The 16108-nt window shown below is 39.2% G+C and overlaps 1 protein-coding gene across 4 annotated transcripts in view; it reads left to right on the forward strand.

The window, feature by feature from the left end:
- The window catches only part of LOC102428347, a 32197-nt gene extending 17334 nt beyond the window's left edge, over positions 1-14863 (forward strand). For 2 of the 4 annotated variants that reach the window (XM_023751520.1, XM_023751521.1), the window contains exons 4-8: positions 1864-2070; positions 3710-3819; positions 8923-9029; positions 12465-12555; positions 14542-14863. In XM_023751520.1, the coding sequence (XP_023607288.1) occupies positions 1864-2070; positions 3710-3819; positions 8923-9029; positions 12465-12555; positions 14542-14658 (632 nt within the window). In that variant the 3' untranslated portion in view covers positions 14659-14863. Of the gene's footprint in view, positions 1-1863; positions 2071-3708; positions 3820-8922; positions 9030-12464; positions 12556-14541 lie in introns of all 4 variants that reach the window. The other 2 variants (XM_014453317.2, XM_006085837.3) reach the window with 1 other exon arrangement.
- Positions 14864-16108: the final 1245 nt, after the last annotated feature.

Genomic DNA, 16108 nt, shown 5'->3' on the forward strand with positions numbered 1-16108 from the left:
TTGAGTCCGCAGGCCGACGCTCTATCCACTGAGCCAAACCAGTTAGGGCTCACAGAAACTGTTTAATCACCAGTGACTTTGCAGGTCCAGAAACTAATCAGAAGTGACTAAGTACAAGGAAACTGACTCATCCTTTCCATACTCAACAGAAATTCATATATAAAGCATATGCTGATTTGTTTACAAGAGAAATATAGTTATATTAGTTTAATATAGTCAAGGGGACCGAATGTTCTCCCTATGAAAACATCTTGAGAAGTATTGTTGGACGAACAATATTGTTGGATGAACATGGACTCAGAGGACAATGATGGATAATCTTGAGAAAGAGTTTATTCAGGCCATGATTTGACCTAGTAGAGCATCTCTAGTCCATAACAGGAAACCAACTCCAGTGACAGAAATTTTCCTGCATCTCTGCCCCTCATATGCAGTACCTGTGTCCCAAATAGCAAACTAGACTGACTCCATGCTGCTACAGTGTAGCTCTTCTGTTAATATATTCTTTGTTCAAACTGGATATGATTGTTTAGGCTGTTACTTTAGACATGCTATTTCAGTCTCCCCACTACCTTAGGTTTATTGCTTAGAGTGCGCTATTCTCCAGGTGTGTTTCCTTGTTCTCATATTACTGACCCTAGATAATATCATTCTCAAAAGTTTACTGTTACCAAATTGGTAATATGTTGCTAATAAAAATATATTGTACCTGTATTATAATTGGGGTTAAACGTCCCTGATTTACTGATTTAAGGTTTGTTTGTTTATTTATTTATTTAAATATTATATATATACATATATATATATATATATATATATATATATATATATATATATATATATATATGAAGGAAAGAAGGAAGGAAAGAAGGAAAAACATACTCAGGCTCTCTCAGATATTTCATTATAGAAATAAAGGAGTGAGAAAATGGGGTAGGAGGCTAGAAGTTATAGCAGTTAAACGAAGGGAAATAAGAGCAGTGTTGGGAGTATCTTAACCTTCCACATTGCCCCTCTTCTGCACTCCAGGGCTGCCACATTGCACACCTCCTGAGTGGCCATTCATTTGGTCGTCCACAGTCTGTGCAGCAGTGTGTAGCAGTTCTGTGATTGGCTCTGGGGTAAGGTGAGAAAGCCAGATGGAATGGGAGTTAGGAAGCAGTCCCAACAAACAGCAGGTCATAGCGGGGAAAAGGAAATGAGGGGCATAGGATAGGGACAGGCAGCTGAGTAGCTGTTCCCTTAGAGGCCTTTTAAAATGTCAGAGACTGCCCTGGCCGGTTTGGCTCAGTGGATAGAGCGTCAGCCTGCGGACTCAAGGGTCCCAGGTTTGATTCTGGTCAAGGGCATGTACCTTGGTTGAGGGCACATCCCCAGTAGGGGGTGTGCAGGAGGCAGCTGATAGATGTTTCTCTCTCATCGATGTTTCTAACTCTCTACCCCTCTCCCTTCCTCTCTTTAAAAAATCAATAAAATATATTTTAAAAAAATAAATAAGTAAAATAAAATTAAATGTCAGACTTTATGTTTATTCTTTTCCAATACAACTCAGAGTGAATGAGTGAAAAATTATCATATTAATTTTTTCTAAATAACCTCTGACTGCCTTTCATTAAATAAGAAAATAGAATCATGAAATATCCTATATAATAAAAGCCCAATATGCAAATTATCCCCTTGACCGGGAGTTCGACCAGGGGTTCGACCAGGGGGTGGGGCCGGCTGGCCAATTATGGGAAGGTAGGCCCCGGCTGGTGTGCACTGGGCCTCTAGTTCTTTATAAATATAGGTGAAGATTTAGAAATACAGAATTGAATTGTTAGTACCCATGCAGAATTTGTTCATTTTGTTCTAATTCTGCAGGATTTATTTCTCATTCCTTCTCTCTCATGGAATTGAAGTTCATTTACCATCACGTACTCCCTGATCTGTCGGGAAAGCTCTTGGTTGACGTCGGCTCCAGGCTTGGCACAGTCCTTTACGGGGTAAAGTCCAGCTTATGGACATACTCAACATTTGGAAAATACTTTCTTCTCCTGCTAACAGCAGTTTTGCCTGCCACCATCCAAGGTGACAGCTTGGTTTTATTTATTAGAGTAACAATAATAAAATTAAAGTAGTATATTGAGTTTGGAATTTCAAAGGCCAGCTCTCTGATTTCCTTTATTAGTTTGTCTCTGTGACTCAGAGGAAGAAATATCAACAAAACAGAAGCAGGTAACCCTCAAACACTTTGCTGCTTTGTAGTCACCACTGCCCTTTAACCCTGTTTTCCTTGTACTGTGCTAAAATTGTATACTAGCATTGGTAAGCGGTCTTATAAAACTGACAAGTTTACTTGACCTAGGAAATTGCCCATGGCCATAAGCAAGTTACCTAACACCTCTGGGCTTCAAGTTCCTCCCCTGTAAGTGAGCAAACAAAATGATATCCAAGGACGCACCTTGCTCCAATTTTCTGTCATCCAAAGTTTGAATGTAGACATTTGTTTCTGAAATATCACATCAATATGACTTTTTAAAAAATTTAAATCACGAGTACTCTTAATGTTCTTAAATGGTTTAATCAAAAAACTGAAATGTGGTTTCTGGTTGTCATTAGCAGACTTGTTAAAACATGTGGCCAACAGCAGGAGAGGCTCATGCCAGAAACAGGCACTATCAGTTCCCAGCATCGTTGCCGGCCCTAAACAGGAACAGTTAACTCTTTGATGCTTCATTTATTGTTCAGTACTAAAACGTTTATTCTGTGATTAGAAAGATAGCCATAATGGAAAAGTACACAATTGTCAGGTAGTTTTCTTTGGAGAACATTAGAGATTATGATTGTTTACCACATTTTGTCCACTGTTGTCCATTTGTTTGTTTTTTTATTTGTTAAAAAAGTATATAGCTGAAATAATTGGCTATGCAGGTGTGTGGCAGTAGTAAATAATTTAAACATATTGTCATTGTTCTTCTTATTAGGTCACTGATTCAGTCAACAAAGATTTTTTTGAATGCCTACATATGCTCTGTTGGACATATTCTAAAATCCATGATGAGCTGTAAATATAAATTTGGTTTACACTTAGGTGTTAGTTGATGTAAAATGGTATTCAGAATATGATTTGACCATTTCTTCCAGATATTGTTTTGCTATTGAAACCAAAATAGGTACATAGCAATATACAGTCAATTCCTGATTATCCTTGAAAACTAATTGGTCATTATTTTGGCAGAGTGCCAGGCTGACTTCCATAAGCCAAACAGAACATACCTCCAGCAACCTCCCTGTGTTGCCAGGCTGCATGATTTTCCAATTATGGTCCCCACAGGTTTATTCCTTTCTTGCTTTTCCCTGAAGCAACTTCCAAAGAAATTACAGAAATAGGGTGGTAAATGGAGAATCTATATATGATCACTTTTCTCATTTTCACTTTTGTTGAGTGCACAGTTTTACCAGAAAAAGTAAGAAATCAATCTTTTAAAATATAATTACTTTTAAATAATGGAAATTATTAAATAATGGGAAAGAACTACAATCAAGTTCTTGATCAGTAAGTCTTTAAGTTCTTAAAGTTGTAAGTTTTACATAAACTACAAGATGTTATTTATCCTTACTTTATTGAATTCTATTTTTTAAAGTTTGACTTTTTAAATTTCAAGTAAAAGTAAACCACAATAAAAAGTTAATTCGTTTGTATCCTAATATATTCTCATATTTTAGGGTTATCTTTACAGTTCAGCATTGCAACTGTATGGAGTAGAATTGAATGGAGACTTTTGCCAGTTGCAGGAGATTATCATAAAAAAGTACCAGTTCACTGACAGAATAAAGGTACTCTTTCAAATATATATATTGTTGTTCATTGAATAGCATAATTTAGGCAACTTCTGCATTGTAGTTGGAAAATCTTTTTTAATCTATTCTTATTTGCTATTGTGTAGAAACAGATTTGAGTTGACTTAATATTTTAAAACATTAATGAAGATTAATTTTTTTTCCACTTTTTTTTATTATTAATTAAATCTTTATTGTTCAGATTATTACATTGGTTCCTCTTTTTTCCCCCCATAACCTGCCTCCACCCAGTTCCCACCCCATCCTCCTCCCTCACTCCCCACCCACTGTCCTCATCCATAGGTGCACGATTTTTGTCCAGTCTCTTCCCGCATCCCCCTCACCCCTTTCCCCCTCAAGAATAGCCAGTCCACTCCCTTTCTATGCCCCTGATTCTATTATAATCACCAGTTCATTCTGTTCATCAGATTATTCACTTGATTTTCAGATTCACTTGTTGATAGATGTGTATTTGTTGTTCATAATTTGTATCTTTACCTTTTTCTTCTTCTTCCTCTTCTTAAAGGATACCTTTCAGCATTTCATATAATACTCATTTGGTGGTGATGAACTCCTTTAGCTTTTCCTTATCTGTGGAGCTCTTTATCTGACCTTCAATTCTGAATGATAGCTTTGCTGGATAAAGTAATCTTGGTTGTAGGTTCTTGGCATTCATCACTTTGAATATTTCTTGCCACTCCCTTCTGGCCTGCAAAGTTTCTGTTGAGAAATCAGCTGACAGTCGTATGGGTACTCCCTTGTAGGTAACTGACTTTATTTCTCCTGCTGCTTTTAAGATTCTCTCTTTGTCTTTTGCTCTTGGCATTTTAATTATGATGTGTCTTGGTGTGGTCCTCTTTGGATTCCTTTTGTTTGGGGTTCTCTGCGCTTCCTGGACTTGTAAGTCTATTTCTTTTACCAGGTAGGGGAAGTTTTCTGTCATTATTTCTTCAAATTGGTTTTCAACATCTTGCTCTCTCTCTCTTCTTCTGGCACCCCTATAATTCGGATGTTGGTACGCTTGAAGCTGTCCCAGAGGCTCCTTACACTATCTTCGTATTTTTGGATTCTTTTTTCATTTTGCTTTTCTGGTTGGGTGTTTTTTGCTTCTTTGTATTTCAAATCGTTGACTTGATTCTTGCAATCCTCTAGTCTGCTGTTGGGAGTCTGTATAATATTCTTTATTTCAGTCAGTGTATGCTTAATTTCTAGTTGGTCCTTTATCACAACATCGAGGGTCTCATTAGATTTCTTGTAGATCTCATTAAATTTATCGGCAGTTTCTAGAAAATTCTTGAAAAACCTTAAAAGTGTGGTTTTGAACTCTATATCCAGTAGTTTGCTTTCCTCCATTTCTGTCATTTGTCTCCGCATTTTTTATGCTTCCCTGTGTTGATAAAGTGGGTTTTCTGTGCTAAGTGTTCTCTAGGGGCCCAGTGGTTCAGCCTCCCCAATTACCTTAGGAGGACACTCTTGGTGCACCCCCTTGTGGTCTTTGTGCACAGTCTTGTTGTAGTTAAGCCTTGATTGTTGTAGGTATCACTGGGAGGAATTGACCTCCAGGCCAATTGGCTGTGAGAATCAGCTGTGTCTGCAGTGGGAGAACTTCTGTGCTGGAGACACCCCTCTGGGGCAAGACTTGCTTCAATGGGGCTTTGGTGGTCACTGAGTCTGCACCCTGAGTGTGTCCTTTATGGATCGAGTAGCTGCAAACTGGATGGTCCCATTCTGACCTCTGGGCTTCCTGGCTCCTGGATCTCTAAGGAGGTGTTAATCTAGCCTTTGCCTGAGGCTATCCAGCAAAAGCCTCCCTGCAGGGCTGGGGCGGGGCGGGTCCCACGGGATCAACAGGGCGGGGCTAGCAGTTATGGCTGCTCTCAGTCCTGCCTTCAGAGGCTCTGCTTCTCAATGTCCCGTTAATCGCTGCAAGTCCCTCGGAGAGAAAGGTGCCCTCGAGTTCCGACCGATGCCAGACAGTCTCGCTTCTCCCGTATGAGTCTGGGTCCCTAGAGACTCGCCTGGAACTGGAGCTCAGAGCCTGAGATTCCCTCCCGATTGAAAACGACAACTGCGCCCTCAGCCGCCAGCCCACTCCGCATGCACCTCCGCACCTTAGTATTTTACTTCTGTACTGCGCCTCCTCTGGGTCTTGGTATGCTTTTCTCTTTCCTTCTAGTTGTAGAATTTCCACTCAGCCAGCCTTCCTGTGGTTCTGGATGATGTCCGTTCCGTCTTTTAGTTGTATTTTTGAAATGGTTGTTCGCGGCAGCAAACTCCGGTGTTTACCTATGCCGCCATCTTGGTTTTTCCCTCAAGATTAATTATTATCATTATATCCCACTCACATATTTCTCTCCTCCCCGATTTTATTAGGAAGTAGGTTTTTTTCTTAGTTTGCTTCATATCAGCTTTAATAATGCTAGCAGCATTTTTGAATCTCAAGATGTTGGTCAGAAGTATATTTAATTAATTTCTGAATGTAGAAAGTAAGCAAACAGGTTAGTAATGCTCACAGCTCTTTATCTTCTGTTTTGTAAGCTTTCAGGAGGAATTGTGGCTGCCACAGAATAGCAATTTATAGGGAAATGATGCCCTAGGTTGGGCTTCCACGGAAGTTTTCTCTCTTTCTTATATGTTAGCAGTTTTTAACCTTTTTCATCTCATGGCACACATAAACTAATTACTAAAATTCTGTAGCACACTAAGAAATATATTTTCTTTTTGCCAATCTGACCTAAAAAAAAAAAAAAGGTTTAATTTTTATTGAACTACAAAAAAAGTAATAATAGCAATTACCTACATTTTTTGCTCCAAAGTGACTTTTAAAAAAAAATCAGGTGCCTGTACTTGTATATAAGGATTTCTGGTACCAAGAATTAACCAATCAGATATATCCTTATTATGTGATGTGACTAAAAAGATGCAACTCTATTTTACGACCTATACTAGAGGCCCGGTGCACGAAATCGTACATGGGTGGGGTCCCTCGGGCTGGCCAGTTGGGGGGAGGGACCGCAGGAGGTTGGCTGTGGGAGTGCAATGCATTGAGCATCTGCTCCCTGATGGTCAGTGCATGTCATAGCTATGGGCCGGTTGTTACGGTTGCTTAGGCTTTTATATATATAGACTAGAGGCCCGGTGCACAAAATTTTGTGCACTCGGGGGGGAAGGGGGGTTCCTCAGCCCGGCCTGTGCCCTCTCGCAGTCTGGGACCCCTCAGGAGATAATGACCTGCTGGCTTAGGCCTGCTCCTGGGTGGCAGAGGGCAGGCCCAATCCCTAGGTGCAGCCCCTGGTGGGGCTCAGAGCAGGGCTGATTGGGGAGTTGGGGCGCCGCCCCCTGTCATGCACAGAGCAGGGCGGATTGGGAGGTTGCGATGCCACCCTCAGTCATGCTCAGGATAGGGCTGATTGGGGGGTTGGGGCACCACCCCCTATCACACTCAAGGCAGGGTCAATGGGGAGGTTGCGGCGCCACCCCCTGTGATGCACAGAGCAGGGCCAATCAGGGGGTTGGGGCGCTGCCCCCTGTCACACACAGAGCAGGGCCAATCAGGGGGTTGGGGCAGTGCCCCCCCCCCCCGTCGTCATGTACAGAGCAGGGCCCATCAGGGGGTTGGGGAGCTCCCCCCTGTCACTCACAGAGTAGGGCCGATAGGGGAGTTAGGGCACCGCCCCCTGTCACACACACAGCAGGGCGGATCAGGGGGTTGGGGCGCCGCCCTCTATCACCCACAGAGCAGGGCCGATCAGGGGGTTGGGGCGATACCACTGTCACACTCAGGGCAGGGCCGATGGGGAGGTTATGGCTCTACCCTGTCACACACAGAGCAGGGCCCGTGGGGGGGGGGGTTGGGGCGCCACCCCCTGTCACACACAGAGCTGCAGGGCAATCAGGGGGTTTGGGCGCTGCCCCCTGTCATGCTGATCTGGTGCCAGGAGGCCTTGCGGCTCCGCTGATTCCGGTGCTGGGAGGCATATTACCCTTTTACTATATAGGATAGAGGCCTGGGGGCCGGCTGGTTTGCCCTGAAGGGTGTCCTGGATCAGGGTGGGGGTCCCCACTGGGGTGCCTGGCCAGTCTGGGTGAGGGGCTGAGGGCTGCTTTCAGGCTGGCAGGAAGCTCCCAACCACTCCTTTTTTTCTTTTCTTTTTTTCTTCTGGGCCAGCTTTAGCTCTGGCTCTAGCTCTGAGGCGTCCGCTGCTGGTTTGTTTGCCGTTCTATAATCGAAACAATGTATAACCTCAGCTCTGAGATCCCAGCTGGCTATATTTGTTAGAATGTTTCAAACTGCCAGCTCAGAGGCCGGCAAGTCAGGCGGGGAACGTTGGAGTCTGCAGTCACTGGAGCAAGCAAGCCTCATGCTCGCTTCCAGCTGCCTGGCTGCCGGCCGCCATCTTGGCTGACAGTTAATTTGCATAAGGATACGCTGATTAGCCAATGGGAAGGGTAGCGGTCGTACGCCAATTACCATTTTTCTCTTTTATTAGTGTAGATATTTATAGTTCAAGACAGGACATTCACACCAACAACTGTTGGCATGTTGGCTGTTGTCATTTTTTAATTTGATAATCTAAGAGAAAAGAAGTCAGTGTCCCTCACTAAATAATCAGATATTTATTGCATGTTTTAAAAATTCTTGTGGCACACTGGTTGAAAATCGCTGCTATATATAAAGGGAAAAATAACAGAAAAGGGAAAGGAAGTTTTTTGGTTAATGAAGTAATACTTATCATTTCAGTAATGATCCTTTGTGTGTGTGTGTATATGTATATATATATATATATATATATATATATACATATACACACACACACACACACACACACACACACACACACTCTAGGGGCCCAGTGCACAAATTCGTGCACCTTAAAAGGAACTGTGGGAGTCAAAAGAGCATACTTATGAATTTATAAATAATTACATATAAACAAACAAATTTTCACAAGTTTATCATTTTTATTAAATACTTTCTCCCATTTTAAGTATTAGGGTGAACTTTACATATTACCTCACAACATTATTGACCCAGTATGTAGTTCTGTGATCGTATGATGTGGTATGTTTGTTCTCTTAAATGGACTCATTCTTATTTAGGTGCTTCATGCAGACATCTGTACCCAGGATTCACTTCTGCAAAATGCTGATGTTATTATAATGAATAACGTCTTCGAATATTTTCTTGATGAGGCAGAACAGGCCAGGTATGTTATTTATTCAGGCAAGAAGTCTGTTGTTATCCAGCAAAGTATGAAAAGGGATTGGTAGAGTAGAAATGTTTTCATATTAAACTTTTAAAAATGACCTCAACTGTGAGATTATATTCAAAAGGAAATATGTTCTATATAAAATAAAAATAAACTGTCTGACTTTGTAAAGTATTGCATCTCATTTTAGGCAGATATGATATTTTATGACCCAAGCATTTGCTTAGCCGTCATGGATGAAATAAGATATCACTTCCTAATGGGTCTTTATACTTTTTTCTGCCTCAGGTTTTTTTTCCCTTAAAAAAAATATGTCATGATGCTATCCTATCATAAAATGATGGGAATTAACTAATGCCTATAATTGAATATAAAACAAGATATAAGAGTATTAACCAAAATTGTGATTATCAAACTTGAAAAATGTTTTTAAGGGATAATAAGTAGTAGAAGTTTATTCCACTATTCAAGTAATGAAAAAATTAGCAAGTCTGCGATCATTTTTCTGACTTCTGTGCCACATTTTAATGCTTTGTGACCCATAAGGACCTATAGGTTCCTTTGATTAGAAAATTCCTCTAGTCTGTAGTCTGAGACACCAACTTTATGGCTACTTAGGCTTGCTGACTTCTTACTTATAAGGGCATATGCATACTTTAGATACAGGAAAGCTCCTTTCCATTTGGCATGAAAGGGAATTAGACGAATGTTTGGATTACCCCAGAGAAATGAAAAAGTGCATGTAATACAGACCATAAACAGTTAATACTGAGTGGAATCCTGAATGACTAAACCTCTTTATTCTGCCACCTGTTCACCTTCTGTATTCTGCCCCTGACCACCACTTTCTCTCTCTCCCACACACACATATGCACACCCATAGCCATTAGGTTAAGGTCACTACAAAATTAATAGTTTAAATGGTTTAAAAAGAAACTGCTTCAACAGAAAGCTAATCATATAATCAAATTTCAGCTAGAATGAGGGGTGATTTTTTTGGTCACAGACTAAAGACCAGAAACACAACATGTGCTGTACCATGCCAGCACAGCCAAGGGTTCCGTGAGCCTGAGGAGGGGTGGTGAAGGATTAAAGAAAAGACAGACAAAGAGAATATAGCTGGGGCTCGGTGGAACTCCCGTACCTGGATGAGGACACAGAAAGAGATCCAGCTGGCAAGCTGAGGCTTAATTTTATAGTCAGAGATACACAAGGTAGTGGTCACCATAGTTACAATGTTCTTGTGAGTTTCACTTGTTTAGGCAGCACTTGCTACATCTCCCACAGCCCATTAGCTACCTAGGAACAATCTAGGGAGCGTCATAAGGTCAAGCTTAATTATGGTAAGAGGGCTATGCCCTCCAAGCTGGGACTTGTTTGTGGCTCTGCCACAGGTCAATCCGAAGCTTAACCCTATAGGTACTCCCTACAATGTGCAAAGTTATTTTAATTATAATGCCCTTTTTAGACTTAATTTCCAGTGGACAAAGTATGATTAGCTTTTTATCTTTTTAAATTAATGATCGGTAGTCAAAACATTTCATAATTGTTGGAAAGTGAAATATTACCAGGTTTATGTTGCATAAGAAGTTTTAAAACACCCTAAACTCTTTGGAGATTTATTATATAAAGAGTTTGAATGCTGAGGAATGATGAAAGCTACTGCCGAACTTGATATTGGAAATACTGCATATTTGCATTATTTTCAAAACTCTCTTGGTGCATTTATTCACAAGCTCTACATGATTCATTAAGTAGATATTGGCCACCTGTGTTAGTTCAGTCATTTTTCCCTCAATTAGTCTAGCAAATGAATTCTAAATCTAGCTAGGTTATGTGACTCTCATAGTTAATTATTTTATCTTCATCTTGAATGATAGTTCACAGAAGAAAGGTTAGAAGATATGGTAAATCATTCTGATATTGGAATTGTTCTGACAAAACTGGTCATTTACTCATTAATTCTATATTGTAGTAAGTAAAAGAGAATAGATGGCACAGCATATACCCTCCAGAGATTTTTAATCTTAATCAGAATCTGAGGACAAGTGGAATGGTACTGCTGCTATAGGAGTTAGTGCATAAAAGAAAACAAAAATATGTCATAATAATGGAAATGTGTACTCAGGAAAGGCTCAGGCTTCAGAATAAGTTAGATTTCATTATAGCATAACACCCAGATTGTAAAGTAAGTATTAGTTTAAAAGGTACTTCTAGCCCTGGCCGGCTCAGTTGATTGTTGTCCTATCCTGGTGAGAGTGTGCACCTCTGAGAAGTTGGTCGATGTTTCTCTCTCACATCGATGTTTCTTTGTCTCTCCCTTCCTTTCTAAAATCAATAAAACTGTCTTAAAAATAAAATAAATAAAAGGTGCCCCTATGTATTTTCTTAGTAGGTGAAACAGATACAACTACTACCATGACAGCTTATCAGAAATATTAAGTTCTATTTTGAGAGTCATGCCCAGTATACTTAGCTTCTTCATTCTTTTTAAATAAACTTATAAAATGTCATTTTTAAGGAACCACTGGAAAAAACACACGCAAACAGCTCTAGCCCAACCATGGTGATATTTATTATCAAACACTGCTACATGATTTTAGATCTAGCCTGAGAAAAAAACATTTGTATCATTTTATCTAGTTAACTCCAGAATGTACTAAACTTAATATCCATTGCTATAACTAAAATAAGTGCAAATGACACAGCTGCTCACCTGCCCCACTGCAAGGGATGCACATCTCTGCTTTTTCTGACCATTGGTCCCCAGTAGTGGGGTGTACTTTCAAGACTCAGCGTAGAAATCCAGTTCATGTCTGCACTAAAGATTAATCAGAACTGGTCAGACACTGCCCTCTGACCACACATACACATGGCATTTCATCACGCTTTAAACCTGGCTGGTCCCACTAAACTTCTCAGGTGCCGTCCAGAAGTCTTTCCATTGAATATTTATGGCAGCCAAATAAAGTATGATTTCACTTTTGATTTACTGTTAGTTTTTGCTTGGTGTCTGGTTTCTATAGCCTTTCTCCAGTACTCTGCCCCACCTCTACCCCTCAGCCCAGTTCCCTTCTGCAGAACCATTTTTTTTTTACATACTTTGTAAGAAATTTAAGAGCCACTAACTGATGCAGCTTTGACTTCTGAATTGGTCCTGAAACTGAGTTTTGGCCTCACAATGCCTTGTAGTAACTCAAATCACGATCTCCTTAAATCTTGTCAACTGTAACTTCACAATTTTCCCAGCACCTCTTCTGGAACTGAAGAATTGACCAATTTCTAGTATGTTACTGCAGTCCTATTTTCTGTAAGCAGACAATTTTGCTCATTTGAGATACCACTTGTGCTGCATTTTCTTTTGTCATCGGCATTTTAAAAGAATTTTCAGTGTCTGGTAAAACCTGACATAATGCTTCTAATGTGTTATAGAGCCTGGGAATGTATCAGCCATAACGTAAGGAAACAAGGATCGTTACTGGTGACAGTACCAAGTCTTGAAGAGTCTCTCTCAGGTCTTCAGGTATGTAAGCCTTCCTCGCATTTTTATTGTCAAAACTTTCCTTCTACTTTTTTCTGATAGCTGTTACAATATTCTAGAAATGTTCTGTCTGAATATAGTGACAGATGATAAAAAGAATAGCAAGAATTTATGGCTTAAGGACTGGTTCGTGGTTAATTAACTAGCCTCAAGAGCTCTCAAGTTGCCATTCTTATCTCCATACGAACTCCTTCGCTTCTCCACCCAATTTTTCCAGCTGTGGGATTACAGTTCTGGAGAACAAATGCTATTAAATGTTTGTTAAGAGGCTTTAAACACCCACATCATAACTTTGCCCTTAGAACAAAAGGAACAGAGTTATTCAAGGTTGTATAATCAAATAAACTGGAGGCAGTGCAGTTTAGCCTCTAAGTCAGTTTGAAATCTTACACAAACCTCTCTTGCTCAGACTTTTTGTATAAAATAAGGCTGATATTTAATAATATGATTCAACCCAGTATATTGATCCTTATACAAAGGTTAATTAGTGTTTGCAAAGCTCTTTGAGATCCAGATGAAAAATAGTGTTGTATTTCTTAATACAGTATTATTATTTTCTTTAGTCATGCTTTCCTTATATGTAAGCACTGCCAAATTTAGGTATTTGGGTTTTTTTCCTTTAAAAAATCTAAACAATCATCAATAACACCTTTAAAAATTTTTTCATCAATCATCTAAATTACAGAATTCATGTTTGCCATAACAAGGGAAGTAATCCATAGATACATAAAGAGAAGATGTTAGTCTCCCAGTTTCCCCCACTTCATTCTTCCCCATGCCTCCTGAGTGTGTGATCTTACCATACTCATAAAAACATGCCTTTAATTTTATTATGTTTTCATCCTCAACCGGGGATATGTTTTTATTGAGTTTTAGAGAGAGGAAGGGAGAGAGAGAGAAACATTGGAGTAAGAGAGAAATATTGATCGGCTGCCTTCCACACACACCCTGACCAGGGATTGAACCTGCAACCTAGGTATGTGCCTTGACCAGGAATCCAACCTGTAACTTTTGGTGTATGGGACAATGCTCCAGCAACTGAGCCATACCGGCCAGGTCAAAACAAACCTTTTAAAATATGTGGTCTCCAATTTATAATTTCTACATATATTGAAATAATTCAGTTATTTTACCAAAATAACTTTCACACTAAATACATAAATCTGTCTTGACAACCACTGGAAATTTATATTTACAAGAGTCCTTATTATAAATTCTTGAATAATTGTATTGCTCTCATATTTAATGAAACTTCTTTAAACAGATATATATCCATTGTTGGCTCCAGAATTTCTTTGTCATGGAGACTCAAGTTTTCAATGTGAAGGGAAGGGCCTGATGAAGGTTATGGAGGGAGTTAGCCCTGCTTATACAACCCCTTAGCACCAACACTGTGTATATATGAGCAGTTTTCTGTGTGTTGCCATTGTTGTTTTAGAATTTTGTTTAAACGTAATGATGATTAAATTATGTACATTAAAACAATTCTTTATTTTCTTTATTCTTTAAAATTTCAAAATCTCAGAGTAAATTAATTAAATTCCTGAATCCATAGACCATTTAGTACAACAAAGAATTGTTTATGTGAATAATAAAAAGAAAAGAATTGTTCATGTAGCACCATGTAGAACTTAGTCCTGCTCATTGTAATAAAAATCTGTTGTATTGTCTGGCCGGTGTGGCTCAGGGGTTGAGATTCAACCTATGAACCAGGAGGTCATGGTTCGATTCCTGGGCAGGGCACATGCCTGGGTTGCAGGCTCAATCCCCAGTGAGGGGTGTGCAGGTGGCAGCCGATGAATGATTCTCATCATTGATGTTTCTATCTCTCTCTTCCTCTTTGAAATCAGTAAAAATATATTTTAAAAAAATCTGTTGTGTTTAGTAACTTACTTAGTTATGATTTCTTCCAGAAAATAGGATTATTCTGTAATTTTCCTGTTTGTTTATAATGTGTTTTTTTTCCAGGTTAGTATACAGTTATCTTCCTGGGTTGAAGAGGTACCACTGAACTATGATGTATACCCAGAAAAGGATATTAACAGGGAAGCTCTTGAACAAATACATTTATATAAGATTCTCTAGCACTAAAATAGTCCTACTGCAATATAATGTTTTTTGAGTATTACAAAATAATGAAAAAGAAACATAACCCCAACACCCAAACACCTATTTTTTGTGTGTATTCCTTTCTAGTCTTTGTACATGTTTACATATTTATAAATAGTTGCATTTGTATATTTGTAACTTTGATTTGTGTGATAATTTAATTAAAATACTTACCTGAAAATTTTTTGTTTTCCTCTAGTTTCTTTTATTCTGTTACAAATATAAATATGTCTTTCTTTAGTCATTAACTCTGTATACCAAGTCCAGATATAACAACAACAACAAAAAAAGACTAGAAGTAGCTTCTATTAAGAGAAGGGTGGAGCCCTAACCGGTTTGGCTCAGTGGATAGAGCGTCGGCCTGCGGACTCAAGAGAGTCCCAGGTTCGATTCCGGTCAAGGGCATGTACCTTGGTTGTGGGCACATCCCCAGTAGGGGGTGTTCAGGAGGCAGCTGGTCGATGTTCTCTCTCATCGATGTTTCTAACTCTCTATCCCTCTCCCCTCCTCTCTGTAAAAAATCAATAAAATATATTTTTTTAAAAAAACAAAAAAAAAAAAAAAAAGAGAGAAGGGTGGAGAGGAAGGTTAAGTTACATTGTATTCCAATTATTAGATCTCTGTTCTGTCAGATTCCTTTTTTTTTCTTTGTGTCAGATTCCTTATATACAGTTTTATCTGAAGAGTCTAGCACAAGGACTAAAATAAAAAATAATTACAGTTGCTAGGGAAAAGCAAAACTAGAAAGATAGCCTCCAAAATATAGTAAGTAGAGATTACTAGTATATCTAGGTGGAACAATTACTGGTGATTTTTTTTTTTCATTTTCTGTATTTTTTTCTATAATGACTATATTTCTTTTGAAGTCAGGAAAAGCAAAACTTTTTAACGAATACAATGGAACATCAAAACTTGAACACTTAAGCTCCACTGGTGTTGCTCAGTGGTTGAGTGTCAACCATGAACCAGGAGGTCACGGCTCAATTCCTGGTCAGGGCAAATGCCCAGGTTTCGGGCTCGATCCGCAGTAGTGGGTGTGCAGGAGGCAGCTGATTGATGATTCTCTCTCATCACTGATGTTTCCATCTCTCTGTCATTTTCTCTTTCTCTGAAATCGATAAAAACATTAACAACAACAAAAACTTGAACACTTAACTAGTTCTAGGGCATTACATAAAATACACATAGTATTCATCCATGAAAAAATGAGTTTATTAGCAATATGGCACATAATCACAAGCATGTAACAGTTACTGAACTTCACTTTATACTGTACTTATTCTTAATAAGGTATGTCCTAAACTCTAAATCTCAATCGCCCTAGTGTATATTTAAATGTTTCTCAGAAGCATGAACCTCTAAAGCAAAGTACGCTGCTATGGCTCTTGGTGAATGCCAGAACTCCCATTCTAGATAGAATGCCCTG

Source organism: Myotis lucifugus, unplaced genomic scaffold, assembly GCF_000147115.1.
Source record: "Myotis lucifugus unplaced genomic scaffold, Myoluc2.0 scaffold_22, whole genome shotgun sequence".
Classification (NCBI taxonomy): domain Eukaryota; kingdom Metazoa; phylum Chordata; class Mammalia; order Chiroptera; family Vespertilionidae; genus Myotis; species Myotis lucifugus.